Raw genomic sequence first — 20,375 nt, forward strand, 5'->3', positions numbered from 1 at the left:
TTTTATCCCTCACCGTCTGTCCTATCTACTCATATCCTTTTCCATCTGCCTGCTTGTCCATTCTTTGTCCTAAATAATTTGTGCTTATAATATGTACAATGAAAACAAGGTCAAAGGAAACAATGTGAGATTGTAAAGGCTACAAGAATTGGGAATTTTTAAAAATTGAATTGTATAATATAGGCATATATGCTTTTCATTTAGGAAAATAACTGTATCTGGCATATATACACATACATATAATCCTGTGTAATCCATATTTTGGGTTTTCATTTATTGAAACATATCCCTTGTGTATTATTTGCTGAGCAAGAGGACTTCAGGTGACACACATTCCTTATTATTACAGTATTAATATTAGAAACAGTAGAAGTTCTACAATACTACTTCATAAATAAGTATTGTATGCTTTGTAATTAAGAATAATACCTTAAGAATCATATTCAAATAAGGAGAAAGGGGAAAACTGGGTGTTATTTGTTTCCTTCCTTTATTTCTTCAGTGTCATGGCTGATTATTCCTGACAGGTCCCTGTCTGTTCTGGCAATAAATTGCATTATGTGTCAGAACTGCCTAGTCTTCCTTTTGTGAGATAGACTCCAGTGGATTTTGAAATATATAGGTAAGCTTTACAACTGAAAGAATTTAACTACATTAAGTGAGTCTACTTGGGTAAAAATTAAAAACAAGCATTTGTTGGGTGCCTGGGTGGTTCATTCTGTTAAGTGTCCGACTTCAGCTCAGGTCATCACCTCATGGTTTGTGAGTTTGAGCCCCACGCTGGGCTCTGTACTGACAGCTCAGAGCCTGGAGCCTGCTTCAGATTCTGTGTCTCCCTCTCTCTTCCCCCTCCCCTGCTCATGCTGTCTGTATCTCTCAAAAATGAATATATGTTAAAAAAAATTTTAGGAAAAAAAGCAAGCATTTGTGAGGACATCACATCTTTATCCTTATTGTAACTATTTAAAATTCTTAAGTTACTTTTTCTAGACATTGAAGATAAAAGAAATCTTAAAATGATTTTCTTTGTGGTATTTTTTTAAAGACCTAGTAACCTTAATTTTAAGAGAGAGAATATTCTTATTTCCACAACTTCTTCACTCCTACATGCTTCTAAAATTACAGTTCATCATATGAAAGATTTGTAGAATTAGCTGGACAGAATGCCCAACAGATTTGCTGTAGCCTAATTTTGCCACGTTTTTATTGCCGTAAGAGTTTTATGATAACGTGTTGTATGTTAAAATAAATTGCCATTAAAAACAACTAAAGTCTTAATAAAGACCTCCTAGATTTTCACTGTCCAATGTAGTAGGTAGTAGCCACATATGACTATTTAAAATTAGGATTAAAAAACATTTTCAATTAAAAATTTACTTCCTCATTGGCATTGGATAGGGCTATTTTTTTAGAGAGAGAGGACATGAACCCGGGTGGGGGAGAGAGAGAGGGAAAGAGAATCATAAGCAAGCTCCATGCTTAGTGCAGAGCTTGATGCAGGGCTCAATCCCACCACCCTGGGATCATGACCTGAGCTGAAATCAAGAGTCAGATGCTCAGCCACCCAAGTCACCCAGGTGCCCCTGGATGGGATCATTGTATCTTTTTTTTTTTTTTTTAACATTTATTTATTTTTTGAGAGAGACACAGAGAGAACGTGAACGGGGGGGGAGGCAGAGAGAAGAGGGGAGTCACAGATTCCAAACCAGGCTCCAGGCTCTGAGCTGTCAGCACAGAGCTCAATGTGGGGCTCTAACTCACAAACCTGAGAGATTTGTGACCTGAGCCCAAGTAAGATGCCTAAGCGACTGAGCTATGAAGGTGCCCCTTGGATCATTGTATCTTTTTTTTTTAATTTTTTTTGGTGTGTTTATTTATTGATTTAGAGAGAGACAGTGAGAGAGACAGAGCATGAGTGGGGGAGGGGCAAAGAGAGGGAGACAGAATCTGAAGCAGGCTCCAGGCTCTGAGCTGTCCACACAGAGCCCAATGCAAGGCTCAAACTAAAGAACCACAAGATCATGACATGAGCCGAAGTCAGACGCTTAACCGACTGAGGCACCCAGGCGCCCCGGATCATTATATCTTAACATATGGTCCTAATCAAAATCATCTGGGTATTCTTTTATGCGCATAAATGCAAATTCCTGGGTTCAGCCCCAAATCTACTCAAAGTCTCCGAGTAAAGCACAGAAATCTACATTTTTAACTAGTACATTGACATTTAAGAACTTCTATATAACTATGAATAAAATCTATTTTATGACATATTTGTATACATGATAAAAGATACTATTTGGAACTGAATAACCAAAACTTGAATACAAAATAGGCTTTCAAGTGATCTACTTTTAGTTAAGGATAATTGGGTTCCTAAGTTTCCCTTTTTCACCTATTTTCCTTTGTAAAGAGCCCCTGGAAACTTTTAATAAAATTAATGAATTTTCTCTCTCTTCTTCTACCTCCTCTTGTTCTCTCCTGTCTCCTTTCTCTTCCCCATGACCCACCCCTCCCCTCTCATTTCCCTTTCTTATAAATTTAAGACTTTGTGACTCCCCTCCTTTGAGTAATATAAGAGGAAATGCTCTTGGAATAAAAACTTCTAATATGGATGACAGAATAACCCTAAGCTGTCCTAGGCAGGTAAAATTTCTATCTACATGGATCACCAGAAAGTTCATTAACAGCTTTGTGTTAGAAATGTTTCCATTAATAGAGAAGGGAAAGAATCCTCTAGAACTAGATCTGTGACAAGGCTATCAATTGAAAGATCATGAGTTGAAGGAATATATAAGGTAGTCATTGTAGGGATGGTTTTTATAGGAAAAGAAGTGTCTCATCATATGGATTATTCTCAAATAATTTTCTCACGGATAAAACTTGTATGTTACACATCTCAAAGTCAGGAGCTGTCCAGATGGTGTAGGAATGAGTGTAGTATCCAAAGTACATTTTTGTTTTGATTGGTATTTTATTTTGATTGGTATTCACATAAAATAACTAAATGTATGCATGAATGTGTTATTAAATAGTAAACTATCTTGGAAGGCAAGGATCAGATTTTATTTTTGTTTCTTGAGCTCTTAACATGTGTTTAATAATAGTGGGCAATCAAAAAATGTTGAACCAAATAACTAATTCTTTCATTAATTCTTCTGAACAGACTGGATTATGGACAGAACTTGGAAAGATTGAGAATAATTTCTTAAAGCCACTCCATACAGGACTGAATATGTCAAAAGCACATTATGAAGCAGAAATTAAAAATAGCCAAGAAAATAGCCAAGGTTGGTAATGTGTATTTCATTTTTAGTTAGGTCTAAAAATTAGTCAAATTTTAGAACTGTTATGTATATTCAAAATAAAGAACTCTCTAATATCATAGTTGTTTATTTTATAACAAACAAGGAACCATGACAGTTAAGTCATTTCATTTATAATTAAAATGATTTTTTTTTTTTTTTTCAACGTTTTTTTTAATTTATTTTTGGGACAGAGAGAGACAGAGCATGAACAGGGGAGGGGCAGAGAGAGAGGGAGACACAGAATCGGAAACAGGCTCCAGGCTCCGAGCCATCAGCCCAGAGCCTGACGCGGGGCTCGAACTCACGGACCGCGAGATCGTGACCTGGCTGAAGTCGGACGCTTAACCGACTGCGCCACCCAGGCGCCCCTTAAAATGATTTTTAACATATCTGTAAAGCCAGTTGAAATTGAAATTGGGTTAACAAAGATTTAAAACAAATTGAAGTATATTCTGGTTTAAAACCAGATTAAGATCAAATTCTGATTAAGAATCTAACTGTATTACAAGTATTTCTGTTTGTATATTTCACTAACTTTGGTATGGCTCTGTCCATCCCCCCACCTGTCCTCACCGCCAACCTCACTCTCAAGTAAATCTGTATAAATTACAAAAAAGAATCTCAGATTCAGAATTACTTTTTAAAGTCGGCAATTCTATAATGATCTTCTCTTTTCTATATATCTGTGGGGATATTTCTTAAAGGCATTACTAGAAATTTCTTTTTAGTGTAACAGATATATAATAATGAAAGTAGGTTATAAATTGATTATTGAAATCTGAGAGATTTTTAATGGTTAAATTTTTTTCTTCCCTTAACAGATGTCCAGAAATCTAAAGATCTTTGTTCTGTAACTGTAGGTGGAGAAGAGATCCCTAATATGCCACCTGAAATGCAGCTTAAGGTATATCTGAAATTTTCCTAAGCTACATCCAGCTGAGGACTTTCTACTTTCTTTTTTTGCTTTAACAGCAACATTAATATAACACTAACTTACCTTGGCATTGCAGGTTCTACATTCAGCTCTTTTCACATTTGATTTGATTGAAAGTGTTCTGGCTCGAGTAGAAGAACTCATTGAAATAAAAACAAAGTCTACCCCTGAAGAAAATATTGGGATAAAATGAACCTCCATTTCCCAAAATAAAAACAAGTAAAATACTGTATTTTCCATTATGATTATTTAATATCTTTATAAAAACTTTTCTGTAAAATACTAGAAAAATAAATGTAACCTTTCTCAGTTATTGGTTTCTGTGATGACACATTATGGATCAGTAGTATTCTTTGGTTTTAAAAAGATAATCTATCTAGATGGTAATGATGCCCATATATGTATTCTAAATCCTACTACTGAAAATCCAGTACAAACTAATAATTTTATGTTATAATTTCATAAAATGTAGAATTGCCTTTATGCATTCATACAGTTGTAGTGAGTTTATAAATACATTGATACACTTTATGTTCCAGTTAGATGCTATGACACATTTTAGAACTCCTAGTGTTGGGGCACCTGGGTGGCTCAGTCGGTTAAGTGTCTGACTTCGACTCAGGTCATGATCTCACAGCTTGTGAGTTCAAGCCCTGCGTCGGGCTCTGTGCTGACAGCTCAGAGCCTGGAGCTTGCTTTGGATTCTGTGTCTCTCTATCTCTGCCCTTTCCCCAGCTCACACTCTGTCTCTCTCTCTCAAAAATAAATAAGTGTCAAATAAGTGTCAAATAAGATATCACACCACTCTAAAAGTGTACACAGAAGTTTTCAGTTGGGCCAGTTGGCTGCTTCTCTTAATTTCCCTTCCTTTCCTTGCCTCAGGAGGAGTCTTAGGGGGCAGAGTTCCATCACCACCTCTCTAGCAGTAGTTACAACATGAAAGCATCTGCAAAGATTAATTTCAGAAAATACTGGCAGCCTTTGTGGAAAAGCTAAAAAGTGTATGTGACTTTCCTTTTAGTCTAAGGGGCTAGTTAAAAAATGCTGTGTTTTTATTTTGTAGTAAATACTTATCCATCCAACTTAATTTGTATCATTAAAAAACTGCATCTGACTTTTTAAATATATGTATGTACCAGTGTTTTCTAAACATTATTAAAGGAATTACTCAACAAAACTGAAAATAAAATCATTTTTGGTCATACCCATTTTATTTAAAATTTTTAAAAATCTTTAAAGTAAATATATATTTTAACATTATAATTTAAGTGGTCTAATTATTTTAATATTCTTCCAAAAGGACATTTGTAATTGATACTCTAGTTTGGGTTAAATGAATCACTACTCAGTTTTAACTTTTGAAGTGTTTTCCAAACAGGACTTTGCTCAATGATGTAAGCCTCAGTTGTTACCATTCTATAGCAGATGTTATCTATGTATGGTTTGGAGGCCATCTGTAAGAAGTTATAAACATGCAACATTATTTACAGAAATAATTTTTACAGGGTCATATAAAAATATAAACTTTCACTTATTCAACAAATATCAAATCACCTTCTGTGCTAAATACTATGTGTGAGTTAAGTCAGTAAAAGAAAAATACCTGAGCTCTGTCTTTAAGGAATTTCAAACAAGTCAAAAGAATACTTAAGAATTGCTTTAATGAAGATCTGTTCCAAGTATAAGAGTAAGAAACACCTAACTCTGCCTAGGGCACACTTCACAGAGGACAAGCATGAAAAGAAAATGGTAACTTGTGAAGTGAAGATCATTCTATAAAATAAAATGTTTGTACTTTGAGGCACCTGCGTGGCTCAGTTGGTTAAGTGTCCAACTCTTGTTTTCAGCTCAGGTCATGATCTCCCTGGGGCTCTGAGCTGACAGTGTGGACCCTGCTTGGAATTCTCTCTCCCTCTCTCTCTCTGTCTCTCTGCCCCTCCCCTGCTCATGCGCACACGTGCTCTCTCAAAATAAATAAGTAAACTTTAAAAAAGAATGCACTTTGACAGTTCTTGACTACAACCTGATCAATAATTATATTTTAGAACTTAAAGGAAGATTTAAGTAACCAGTAGGACCAACACAATGTATATATGCCAAATGCTCTTTTGGCCTAAAATTAGTCATTGTGGTAATGACTACCAGAAGTAAATTGAGAAGACTTGAGAGGCTGAGTTCAGGCTTCCAAGAGTTACATGCTGAAAGAGCAACTTCTCTGAGGGGAACAGAAACAGTATTTGTCAATCCTGCTCAAGAAAGTGTGCATTTTGAAGTCAAGAACCTTAAAATCTATGAGTTTTTATGTATGTGTCATTTTCCTCAGGTGACTCACCTTAGCTATAGTGCACATAAGATTAATAACATCTACTGTGTTGTGTACTGGAAGTATCCGTAAGTTACTACCCAGGAATCTGAAAAATAATTCATAAGTTAAATACATTATATAACTTATATAGACATCTGTTAAGTAAACAGAAAGGAGAGAGAAAGCTCTTGTCATTTATTTATGCCCTGCCCTATTCCACAAAGGATATGATAAACTTTATAGCCAGGATTGAACAGACTAAAATGTTCACTTTTGTTTTGGTCTTGCAGGAGAATCTCAGAAATCAGCATGAACTCTGAAACTTGTTACCCTCATTCTTGGAATACCCATTAGGCCTGCATTTTGTTAACTGTGACAAGTTAATATTATAACATTTATTTTTTGGCAAAACACAATTCACCTGTTTAAAAGGATTAAGAACGAAAGTGAGCATACTGTAATTTAAGAAAAGTCTATACTACTATTCATCCATACCTCTGCTGAATCCTGAACATCAGTTTCCATTCCTCAGGCCCATGGAAGGCAGCAGACAGAACCAAAAAGCTATTCTGGTGAATATTAGTAAACTTCTCAATTTTGGCTAGAAATATTTCTTCAGCTGATGTAAAGCATTCTTTAGCATCCATCAATAAAAATGCAACTCCTAGGAAAGGTGAACAAAATATAAAACATCACTTTGTCATAATAATAAAATATTTTGTAAACTCCACAAAATCAACAAAAATTCATATAGCTGGTTAAGTGTACAGGACCTAAACCCATAAGGAACAGAAGTTACTATAACAAAATTCTTAAACTACAAAATGATTTTGGTAATTCTTTGAAGTGCTCTATATAAAAGGATGGCTTATTCTAAATAAGAGGAAAAATGTTTTTGGTCATCATTTTCTGATGATGGCACTGTATACATAGTAATGCCTAATTTTAGTGAAAAGTTTTTTTGTGTGTTACAATGATTTTTTTTAAAGCTGAAAATCAAAGGAAGATAAGCCTTCAATTGTTTCTTGAAGAAACCTTTGTAGAGAATATTAACTATTACATACATTAATATACTCGATAAGCAGTTACCTAGGATTTTTGAAAAAGTATCAGGCCTGTAAGAATAGTCCTGAAAGGAAATTTGATCTAATTATAGCACTTTAAATGATGAGGAGTAGACAATCTGAGGAAAGTGATTATATACTAATTGAAGCTGGGCAATTTATATAAACCTCTTTGAACCTAAGTTCCCCCATCTGTAAGATGGCAATAATAATTGTTCATGGGTTTGTTGAGAGGATTCAATAAGATACAGTATATAAAGTGGCCAAGGCACATAGGAGGTATTCAAGAACATTTCACTTCTCCCTAGTGTGGGTTCTTTATTCAACCAGGAAGGATGAGTTTGAAGTTGGACCACTTTCAGCCTGGAGTTTTATTTCTAGTAGCTTTTTTTTTTTTTTTTAATTACCTTTCAGATTTTCACTTTTATTTCTTCAAGATTTAGGACTGCACTCTTATGATTACAACAAACTTTAGTCCAACTATCTCAGTCTCCATATTTTTTTGTATGTAAATATTTGCAGACTGATTTAAGGCTTAAGTTACCTAATATAGTGTGCCAATGATCTATGAGAATGTCAAGTACAGATTATTCTACTTTTATATTTAGAATGCATCTCATTGAGAATAGTCCTCATCCAGTCTGACCATTTCTGCTTTTTTTTTTCCAATATATGAAATTTATTGTCAAATTGGTTTCCATACAACACCCAGTGCTCATCCCAAAAGGTGCCCTCCTCAATACCCACCCTCCCCTCCCACCCCCCATCTAGTAGCTTTTGAAAGCTGCCTGTCTTCCAAAACCTCTGCCAAAGTATCAGTCTGTCTGCAACCCTCCTGATAAAATCCTTTACCTCCACCTCTTTTATCACTTCAGTCATTTCCCTATCACAAAACTATGCTTTGTGCTGCCCCCTTTCCATCGTCCCAGGCTTCTCATCTCCTAATCTAATTCCTTCCTCTATTTTGCCCATGACCGTTGTACAGTTTTATGATTTGCGGAACTTCTATTTGTCTCCATTTGGTTCTTTTCTTTTAGTATTTGTTTATGTTATATTCATCAAAATCATGTACAAAATCATGAAAAAACATTCTCCTATATTGTTTTTGTATATGGCTTTTGACCAATGTGACGTTGGCCTCTTCATTAATACTGGTAACATTTTAAGTACTGAGTGTTGGAGAGGTGGCTTTGTTCTATTTTCATCTGAGTTCCAAAACAAGTAGTTTTTAATATCTTCTACCACACTCCGCTGGTTTGGCTTTAGTTCAACAATTGTAATCTAAAAAGAAATGCATGTTGTAATCGGCCACACGCACTACTTTTGCAGCAGTAATAGTTTTATACATTTACCTCTCTGAAAAGATAGTACCTTAAGCTTATTACCTGGTTATTGAACTACCACTATTAGAATTTATACTCCTATATTTTATAAGAAACTTAAGACAGCAAATATACTGTACCAGAAAGAGAAAAGATAATTGATCCATTTTCCACTGAATCTGAATACCGAATCTTGTGGCTTCGATCTAGGGCAGTTGCAACTTCACAACTCTAAAAAAAATTTTTTTCAGAAACATAAACTTAAGACATGCTTACAATGATTTTTTGTTAAAGCTAATGAAAAAATTAATTTAATAGCTTCTTTTATAACTATACCACTTATATATCTGATCATCAAAGGAGACAGTAAATGTGCTCTCTATGGTGAAAACACTTTTGTAAAAACAAAAGTATTTTGTTCTGAAACACACTGTGTTTGGAAATGAATTGTGTACTAGTTATGTTATTTAGAGACAGAAACAAAGGACAGTATTAAAGAACTAAACTATAAGAAGCAGAGCAAACGCAAAGTTCTTGTAAAAACACAACTTGGAGATGGATCCTGACATACATTAATATAAATTGGAAGGTGGGTTGTGGTGAGTTTCTTAGATGGTTCAAAGAACCATGAAGTGCCAGATGTACAAAATACCACAAGGAGACAACCAATTCTCCAATTTATTTGTGTATAGTACAGTTACTTTTATTATAATTTTAAGATGCTTCAAGCCTTAGATGAGTCAGAAAACATGTATGAACACAGCAACAGGACTTCTGTTTGAATGCCGTTTCAAAAACCATCTCATTTTCTATTCTATACAAGTAATTACTTAGATAATTTTATCCAAGCCACTAAAATGTAAGTGGTTAATAGGGTTTCCTGATTGGTTACAGCTCAAGCTGATTATTCTCCAAGTAGATAAAAATCCCTTAGGTATATTAATTTTATATTTTGCTTTATAACATGTATATTTTAAGTACACAGGCTGGAATTATGTACAAAATATATGCTTCCTTTCTGTCCCAAAGACAGTATTTTGTGCCAAACAGATCCTGACATAGAGTTCAACTATGGCTCTTCCCATGAGTTTATTTCTGCCATTTTAAAACTATACAATGATTCCAGCAATGGCAGACTAAGCAATTTAAGCCAAACCTCCTGCTGAAGCAACTAGAAAAGCTGGACAATTTAAAAAATCTTCTTGAATACATCAGAGAGCTAGAAGGATAGTGAACAATTATAAGGCCAAATCCATACAGAAATTCAAAGATATGAGACCAGCATTTAGGCCACCTTTTCCCTGAGGGCATCTGCCAATTCCGAAAGAGCTGACAGGCTAAACACAGCTTCTGATAAAAGTAGAACAGCTCTCACAGGGACTATAGCCTAGCTTCAAACCATTTCAATCCCAGAAATTGTCTTTAGGTGATACTGTATTACTAGTATTCACAACCATCTTGCAGAACCACTCCCTAGAGCAACCTTTCTCAATCAGGTTTCCTCTTTCGAACTACAAAGAAAATGATCTGAGTGACTATTCTTTCAATTCTCACATAACTAGTACCATTCTAGATGTAATTCATTTATTACATACAATAGATGCTTTAGAGCTTGGACTGACAGATTTTGCAAATAAAAATAAAGAACACCCAGCTGAATTTGAATTTCAGATAAACAACATAATTTTTAGTATAAGTATGTCCCATGCAATATTTGGGATGTACTTATACTAAATTAATTGCTTAACTAAAACCCAAATATTGTAACTGCATGTCCTGTAATGTATGTAGCAACCCTGCTTAGGTTTTAGGGGTTTAATTCTCTTGTGAAATTAAAGCTTCTTAGAGGAATAGAACACTATTCTAGGCCTCAAATTATTTCTACAATTTTCCAAATACAAATTCCAACACACAAAAATAATCAGACATACAAAGAGATGAAATACTTGGAAGAGAACTATGAGAAACAATAGGCAATAGAAGTAGACTCACAGGGGATACATAAAGTGAAGTTATATCAGATCCATACCTTAAAATAGCAATGTTTACTATGTTTAAGGAGATGAAAGACAAGACTGAAAATTTTGGCTAAGAACCAGAAACTATAAAAGGATGTAACAGATGTGAGTCAGAAAAGCTTCATAAAATATGAGTTAAACCTTTAAAGTAGAAAGGAGTTTATTAAGCAGACAAGTGAAGGAAGAAGATAAATGTGAGAAAAGCACGGACAGAAAAAGTAACAGGCAAAGGCATTCAGAACCAAAAGTAGGATCCTTAGATGATAAGTATGTAAGGTATACACAAGTCAGTTAACTTGAAGATGGTGTTAGGAATAAATGCGTGCATAACCTAAGGACCCATGTATGCCATGTTAATGAATTTTAATCATATTCTATTAGTAGCTACACCTCTAGTGAGTATGGAAGAATGTACAAGATTTGTCAAATCACTATGCTATACACCTGGAAAATATGGTAACACTGTGTCAACTATACTTCAATAAAAAATAATAATAAACTTAAAAAATTCATATGCTATCTGGGGTGCCAACTAAAAGAATGATAATAAAAATAATAAAAGAAAATAATAAAAATAAAAATAAAAAGTACTGAATTAGAAAAAAAATAGCCAAATTCAACAGTTAATTTTTCAAATAACTAGGAGCTAAAACTAGATTTTCCAAAGCATATTTTATGGAATATTAGTCCCATGAGATATTAAAATGTATTCCTTATTCAATTAATACTTAGAAACACTGAATATTATTTTATCTCCTTTTGAGGATTTATAATGCATCTGAGCATATGAACAGCTGTTAAGACAGTGCAATAAAAAAATTGTATAAATTTGTTTATACAAGAATTCCAAATACAATCCAATACTTCTTTCTACAAATATAACACCTATCAATATTCTATAAAATTAACATTCTGTCTACCAAATCCACTCATTAGAAAGGAACTATAAATAAAAACAGAAATGAGAAAGGGTACTCAATAACTGATACAGTTAATGAGAAAATTAAACGAATGCCAATATGAAAATTTTAATTACAGAAATGGCAATTTCATAAATTTCAACTTAATAAATTTATCTCTATAATTTAGTAAATTTTTTTTTTTAAATTTTTTTTTCAACATTTTTTATTTATTTTTGGGACAGAGAGAGACAGAGCATGAACGGGGGAGGGGCAGAGAGAGAGAGGGAGACACAGAATCGGAAACAGGCTCCAGGCTCCGAGCCATCAGCCCAGAGCCTGACGCGGGGCTCGAACTCACGGACCGCGAGATCGTGACCTGGCTGAAGTCGGACGCTTAACCGACTGCGCCACCCAGGCGCCCCTATAATTTAGTAAATTTTTGAAAAAATATATAATTTATGAAATAGACTCATAGCATAGTGCAAAACTTAACTAAGCAAAACCACTATTTTTCTACATTGCATAAAAAAATTAACAGCACAGAAAATTTAATAGTAAAGCACGTTTTACCTTAAAATTTCCATGCTATATAACTACATAGACATAGACAAAAGGAATAAAAAAAAAAGAATGAAAAAGGAAACCCCCTATTCCCTACAAAAATAGCACAGAAAGAGAAAACCACAGCCTAATCATTAGTAAATACTCATTCAAAAATAAAATATTAGAAAACCAAATTTTAAGAGAATATGAAAGAAAAATCCACAACGATCAATTTAATCAAGAAATGAAAAGATTAGTCACTTAAGTTCTTCTCAAGAGACAACAAAAACCAATGGAATTGAAAAACTATACACTTATTTATGATTAAAAGAAAAACTTTATAATTAATTAAGCTTAGACGAATATCAATACAGTAAATACTTTATAGCAACAGGTACGTCATATATAGTAAAATACTGGAATTATTCTCATTAAAATCAGAAACACTGTTTTAGATGTTTTGGTCACAGCAAAAGGCCATGAGATAAAAATAAGAGATATAGCTGTCAGAAATTCTAATCACGAATTATGACTGCTTCCCTTGAAAATCCCATAGAACCAACTGATAATAAATTATGAAAATGCAGTGCAGTGATTAAGAATAAATAACCACAAAAGTGGATGATGGGTATTGAGGAGGGCACCTGTTGGGATGAGCACTGGGTATTGTATCAAAACCAATTTGACAATAAATTATATTTAATATAAATAAATAGAGTCAATGCAATCATAATAAAAATAAAATAAAATAAAATAAAATAAAATAAAATAAAATAAAATAAAATAAAATAAACAAGTAAGTAAGTAAGTAAGTAGTAACCAACCAACCACAGGGGCGCCTGGTTAAGTGTCTGACTTCAGCTAAGGTCATGATTTCATGGTTCGTGAGCCCCGTGTGGGGCTCTGTGCTGACAGCTCAGAACCTGGAACCTACTTTGGATTCTCAGTCTCCCTCTCTCTCTGCCACTCACCCACTTGTGCTCTCTCTTTCTCTCAAAAATAAATAAACATTAAAAAATAATAATAATAAAAATAAATTACCACAAACTCAAAAGTTTCTACTTACAAATTGAAAACATGGGGAAATATTTCATAATAGCAACAAAAACATCAACTATCAAGGTACTTAAAAAGAAACAGAATTGAGAGGGAGGGAATATGGCGGCGTAGGAGGACGCTGGGCTCACCGCGCGTCCTGCTGATCACTTAGATTCCACCTACGCCTGCCTAAAGAACCCAGAAAACCGCCAGAGGATTAGCAGAACGGAGTCTCCGGAGCCAAGCGCAGACGAGAGGCCCACGGAAGAGGGTAGGAAGGGCGGCGAGGCGGTGCGCACTCCACGGACTGGCGGGAGGGAGCCAGGGCAGAGGGGCAGCCTGCCGGCCAAGCAGAGCCCCCGAGTCTGGCTGGCAAAAGCAGAGGGGCCTGACTGAGTGTGTTCCGACAGCAAGCGCAACTTAGCGTCTGGGAGGTCATAAGTTAACAGCTCTGCTCAGAAAGGGGGAAGGCTGGAGGACAAAGGGAGGGAGAGCTGCTGAGCCCCCGGACGACAGAGCTCAGCTTGGCGGGGAACAAAGGCGCTCGCCAGCGCCATCTCCCCCGCCCATCCCCCAGCCAAAATCCCAAAGAGAACCAGTTCCTGCCAGGGAACTTTCTCGCTCCGCATAAACACCCAACTCTGTGCTTCTGCGGAGCCAAACCTCCGGCAGCGGATCTGACTCCCTCCCGCTGCCACAGGGCCCCTCCTGAAGTGGATCACCTAAGGAGAAGCGAGCTAAGCCTGCCCCTCCTGCCCCCGTGCACCTTGCCTACCCACCCCAGCTAATATGCCAGATCCCCAGCACCACAAGCCTGGCAGTGTGCAAGTAGCCCAGACGGGCCACGCCACCCCACAGTGAATCCCGCCCCTAGGAGAGGGGAAGAGAAGGCACACACCAGTCTGACTGTGGCCCCAGCGGTGGGCTGGGGGCAGACATCAGGTCTGACTGCGGCCCCGCCCACCAACTCCAGTTATACACCACAGCACGGGGGAAGTGCCCTGCAGGTCTTCACCACTCCAGGGAATATCCAAAATCACCAAACGGAAGAATTCCCCTCAGAAGAATCTCCAGGAAATAACAACAGCTAATGAACTGATCAAAAAGGATTTAAATAATGTAACAGAAAGTGAATTTAGAATAATAGTCATAAAATTAATCGCTGGGCTTGAAAACAGTATACAGGACAGCAGAGAATCTCTTGCCACAGAGATCAAGGGACTAAGGAACAGTCACGAGGAGCTGAAAAGCGCTTTAAACGAAATGCAAAACAAAATGGAAACGACGACGGCTCGGATTGAAGAGGCAGAGGAGAGAATAGGTGAACTAGAAGATAAAGTTATAGAAAAAGAGGAAGCTGAGAGAAAGAGAAAATCCAGGAGTATGAGGGAAAAATTAGAGAACTAAGTGATACACTAAAAAGAAATAATATACGCATAATTGGTATCCCAGAGGAGGAAGAGAGAGGGAAAGGTGCTGAAGGGGTACTTGAAGAAATTATAGCTGAGAACTTCCCTGAACTGGGGAAGGAAAAAGGCATTGAAATCCAAGAGGCACAGAGAACTCCCTTCAGACGTAACTTGAATCGATCTTCTGCACGACATATCATAGTCAAACTGGCAAAATACAAGGATAAAGAGAGAATTCTGAAAGCAGCAAGGGATAAATGTGCCCTCACATATAAAGGGAGACCTATAAGACTTGTGACTGATCTCTCTTTTGAAACTTGGCAGGCCAGAAAGGCTTGGCACAATATCTTCAGTGTGCTAAACAGAAAAAATATGCAGCCAAGAATCCTTTATCCAGCAAGTCTGTCATTTAGAATAGAAGGAGAGATAAAGGTCTTCCCAAACAAACAAAAACTGAAGAAATTTGTCACCACGAAACCAGCCCTACAAGAGATCCTAAGGGGGACCCTGTGAGACAAAGTACCAGAGACATCACTACAAGCATAAAACATACAGACATCACAATGACTCTAAACCCGTATCTTTCTATAATAACACTGAATGTAAATGGATTAAATGCGCCAACCAAAAGACATAGGGTATCAGAATGGATAAAAAAACAAGACCCATCTATTTGCTGTCTACAAGAGACTCATTTTAGATCTGAGGACACCTTTAGATTGAGAGTGAGGGGATGGAGAACTATTTATCATGCTACTGGAAGCCAAAAGAAAGCTGGAGTAGCCATACTTATATCAGACAAACTAGACTTTAAATTAAAGGCTGTAACAAGAGATGAAGAAGGGCATTATATAATAATTACAGGGTCTATCCATCAGGAAGAGCTAACAAATACAAATGTCTATGAGCCGAATACGGGAGCCCCCAAATATATAAAACAATCACAAACATAAACAACCTTATTGATGAGAATGTGGTAATTGCAGGGGACTTTAATAATCCACTTACAACAATGGATAGATCATCTAGACACAGGATCAATAAAGAAACAAGGACCCTGAATGATACATTGGATCACATGGACTTGACAGATATATTTAGAACTCTGCATCCCAAAGCAACAGAATATACTTTCTTCTCGAGTGCACATGGAACATTCTCCAAGATAGATCATATACTGGGTCACAAAACAGCCCTTCATAAGTTTACAAGAATTGAAATCATACCATGCATACTTTCAGACCACAATGCTATGAAGCTTGAAATCAACCACAGGAAAAAGTCTGGAAAACCTCCAAAAGCATGGAGGTTAAAGAACACCCTACTAACGAATGAGTGGGTCAACCAGGCAATTAGAGAAGAAATTAAAAAATATATGGAAACAAATGAAAATGAAAATACAACAATCCAAACACTTTGGGACACAGCGAAGGCAGTCCTGAGAGGAAAATACATAGCAATCCAGGCCTATCTCAAGAAACAAGAAAAATCCCAAATACAAAATCTAACAGCACACCTAAAGGAAATAGAAGCAGAACAGCAAAGGCAGCCTAAACCCAGCAGAAGAAGAGAAATCATAAAGATCAGAGCAGAAATAAACAATATAGAATCTAAAAAAACTGTAGAGCAGATCAACGAAACCAAGAGTTGGTTTTTTGAAAAAATAAACAAAATTGACAAACCTCTAGCCAGGCTTCTCAAAAAGAAAAGGGAGATGACCCAAATAGATAAAATCATGAATGAAAAGGGAATTATTACAACCAATCCCTCAGAGATACAGACAATTATCAGGGAATACTATGAAAAATTATATGCCAACAAATTGGACAACCTGGAAGAAATGGACAAATTCCTAAACACCCACACTCTTCCAAAACTCAATCAGGAGGAAATAGAAAGCTTGAACAGACCCATAACCAGCACCAGCGAAGAAATTGAATCGGTTATCAAAAATCTCCCAACAAATAAGAGTCCAGGACCAGATGGCTTCCCAGGGGAGTTCTACCAGACGTTTAAAGCAGAGATAATACCTATCCTTCTCAAGCTATTCCAAGAAATAGAAAGGGAAGGAAAACTTCCAGACTCATTCTATGAAGCCAGTATTACTTTGATCCCTAAACCAGACAGAGACCCAGTAAAAAAAGAGAACTACAGGCCAATATCCCTGATGAATATGGATGCAAAAATTCTCAATAAGATACTAGCAAATCGAATTCAACAGCATATAAAAAGAATCATTCACCATGATCAAGTGGGATTCATTCCTGGGATGCAGGGCTGGTTCAACATTCGCAAATCAATCAACGTGATACGTCACATTAACAAAAAAAAAGAGAAGAACCATATGATCCTGTCAATCGATGCAGAAAAGGCCTTTGACAAAATCCAGCACCCTTTCTGAATAAAAACCCTTGAGAAAGTCGGGATAGAAGGAACATACTTAAAGATCATAAAAGCCATTTATGAAAAGCCCACAGCTAACATCATCCTCAACGGGGAAAAACTGAGAGCTTTTTCCCTGAGATCAGGAACACGACAGGGATGCCCACTCTCACCGCTGTTGTTTAACATAGTGCTGGAAGTTCTATCTTCAGCAATAAGACAACAAAAGGAAATCAAAGGCATCAAAATTGGCAAAGATGAAGTCAAGCTTTCGCTTTTTGCAGATGACATGATATTATATATGGAAAATCCGATAGACTCCACCAAAAGTCTGCTAGAACTGATACATGAATTCAGCAAAGTTGCAGGATACAAAATCAATGTACAGAAATCAGTTGCATTCTTATACACTAACAATGAAGCAACAGAAAGACAAATAAAGAAACTGATCCCATTCACAATTGCACCAAGAAGCATAAAATACTTAGGAATAAATCTAACCAAAGATGTAAAAGATCTGTATGCTGAAAACTATAGAAAGCTTATGAAGGAAATTGAAGAAGATATAAAGAAATGGAAAGACATTCCCTGCTCATGGATTGGAAGAATAAATATTGTCAAAATGTCAATACTACCCAAAGCTATCTACACATTCAGTGCAATCCCAATCAAAATTGCACCAGCATTCTTCTCGAAACTAGAACAAGCAATCCTAAAATTCATATGGAACCACAAAAGGCCCCGAATAGCCAAAGTAATTTTGAAGAAGAAGACCAAAGCAGGAGGCATCACAATCCCAGACTTTAGCCTCTACTACAAAGCTGTCATCATCAAGACAGCATGGTATTGGCATAAAAACAGACACATAGACCAATGGAATAGAATAGAAACCCCAGAACTAGACCCACAAACGTATGGCCAACTCATCTTTGACAAAGCAGGAAAGAACATCCAATGGAAAAAAGACAGTCTCTTTAACAAATGGTGCTGGGAGAACTGGACAGCAACATGCAGAAGGTTGAAACTAGACCACTTTCTCACACCATTCACAAAAATAAACTCAAAATGGATAAAGGACCTGAATGTGAGACAGGAAACCATCAAAACCTTAGAGGAGAAAGCAGGAAAAGACTTCTCTGACCTCAGCCGTAGCAATCTCTTACTCGACACATCCCCAAAGGCAAGGGAATTAAAAGCAAAAGTGAATTACTGGGACCTTATGAAGATAAAAAGCTTCTGCACAACAAAGGAAACAACCAACAAAACTAAAAGGCAACCAACGGAATGGGAAAAGATATTTGCAAATGACATATTGGACAAAGGGCTAGTATCCAAAATCTATAAAGAGCTCACCAAACTCCACACCCGAAAAACAAATAACCCAGTGAAGAAATGGGCAGAAAACATGAATAGACACTTCTCTAAAGAAGACATCCGGATGGCCAACAGGCACATGAAAAGATGTTCAACGTCGCTCCTTATCAGGGAAATACAAATCAAAACCACACTCAGATATCACCTCGCGCCAGTCAGAGTGGCCAAAATGAACAAATCAGGAGACTATAGATGCTGGCGAGGATGTGGAGAAACGGGAACCCTCTTGCACTGTTGGTGGGAATGCAAACTGGTGCAGCTGCTCTGGAAAGCAGTGTGGAGGTTCCTCAGAAAATTAAAAATAGACCTACCCTATGACCCAGCAACAGCACTGCTAGGAATTTATCCAAGGGATACAGGAGTACTGATGCATAGGGGCACTTGTACCCCAATGTTTATAGCAGCACTCTCAATAATAACCAAATTATGGAAAGAGCCTAAATGTCCATCAACTGATGAACGGATAAAGCAACTGTGGTTTATATACACAATGGAATACTATGTGGCAATGAGAAAAAATGAAATATGGCCTTTTGTAGCAACGTGGATGGAACTGGAGAGTGTGATGCTAAGTGAAATAAGCCATACAGAGAAGGACAGATACCATATGGTTTCACTCTTATGTGGATCCTGAGAAACTTAACAGAAACCCATGGGGGAGGGGAAGGAAAAAAAAAAAAAAAGAGGTTAGAGTGGGAGAGAGCCAAAGCATAAGAGACTGTTAGAAACTGAGAACAAATTGAGGGTTGATGGGGGGTGGGAGGGAGGGTAGGGTGGGTGATGGGTATTGAGGAGGGCACCTTTTGGGATGAGCACTGGGTGTTGTATGGAAACCAATTTGACAGTAAATTTCATATGTTAAAAAAAAAAAGAAACAGAATATGAAGAAAAAATTTTTTAATTATCTGAGAAAATAAAGACTTGAAAAAAAACGATATATCTCATGTGTTCAAAGGATGGGAAGAATAAATTTTTCCCTCGTTTAATAAATTAGTTCAATTCAAATCAACAGTGTAATGAATGGAAAATTTTTTTAACTTAAAGTGATTTTGAAGTTCATCTAGAATAAAGTTCGGCAAACTATTTCAGCAGAAGGCCAGATAATAAATATTATAGGCTTGTGAGGCTGCATATGATCTCTGTCACTTTTTTTTTCTTTACTTCCTTTCTTCTTCCCTGTCTCCCTCTCTTTCTCTCACCGTCCCTCCTTCCTTCCCATCTTCTTTCCCTCCTTCCTTCTTTCCTTCTTTTCCTTCCTTCCTGTCTCCTTCTTTCCTTCTCTCTTTCTCTCTTTTTTATAAGCCTTTAAAAATGTAAAAACCCTGCTTAACTCATTGGCTTGGCAATAACATGCTGTAGGCCAGGGCATACACCATAGTTTTATGATTCCCTGATCAAGAAGAAAAAATATGTTCTAAAAACATATGAACAGTATGGAAGGAACATGCCTTATTAAGTTTAAGGTATATCACCCAACTACAATGAATTTAAAAGTGTGGTAATGATTCAATATTTAATATATACATCAACTGAAGAGAAAACAACAGAATCAGATTCAAAACTATATAATGATTATCTGTATATGAGCATATGTATAGATGTATAACACCTATTTAAGGCTGATATATAAAAATTTTATAAGAGCAATTTAAGAAATCTCAGGGAAGAAGCCGTTAAATTTGACTGTATAAGAAAAACAGCTGCCTTAATTCCTAAAGATAGAGTAGAAATAAAAATATGCAACTTATGATTTCACAAATACCAAATAAAATTGAAAGG

General features: G+C 36.4%; 2 protein-coding genes across 5 annotated transcripts in view; one reads left to right on the forward strand and one right to left on the reverse strand.

The window, feature by feature from the left end:
• GLMN (glomulin, FKBP associated protein) overlaps positions 1 to 5,020 on the forward strand; it is a 35,743-nt gene extending 30,723 nt beyond the window's left edge. For all 3 annotated transcript variants that reach the window (XM_058716585.1, XM_058716588.1, XM_058716587.1), the window contains 3 exons: positions 3,164 to 3,287; positions 4,127 to 4,209; positions 4,316 to 5,020. In XM_058716585.1, coding sequence (XP_058572568.1) covers positions 3,164 to 3,287; positions 4,127 to 4,209; positions 4,316 to 4,432 — 324 coding nt within the window. In that variant the 3' untranslated portion in view covers positions 4,433 to 5,020. The remainder of the gene's footprint in view (positions 1 to 3,163; positions 3,288 to 4,126; positions 4,210 to 4,315) is intronic.
• Positions 5,021 to 5,428: 408 nt separating this feature from the next.
• Positions 5,429 to 20,375, reverse strand: part of C2H1orf146 (chromosome 2 C1orf146 homolog) — a 61,182-nt gene continuing 46,235 nt past the window's right edge. For both annotated transcript variants that reach the window (XM_058716589.1, XM_058716590.1), the window contains 4 exons: positions 9,071 to 9,161; positions 7,040 to 7,208; positions 6,572 to 6,650; positions 5,429 to 5,693 (listed from right to left, as the gene is read on the reverse strand). In XM_058716589.1, the coding sequence (XP_058572572.1) occupies positions 5,559 to 5,693; positions 6,572 to 6,650; positions 7,040 to 7,208; positions 9,071 to 9,161 (474 nt within the window). In that variant the 3' untranslated portion in view covers positions 5,429 to 5,558. The remainder of the gene's footprint in view (positions 5,694 to 6,571; positions 6,651 to 7,039; positions 7,209 to 9,070; positions 9,162 to 20,375) is intronic.

The sequence above is a fragment of the Neofelis nebulosa genome, chromosome 2 (assembly GCF_028018385.1).
Source record: "Neofelis nebulosa isolate mNeoNeb1 chromosome 2, mNeoNeb1.pri, whole genome shotgun sequence".
NCBI lineage: Eukaryota > Metazoa > Chordata > Mammalia > Carnivora > Felidae > Neofelis > Neofelis nebulosa.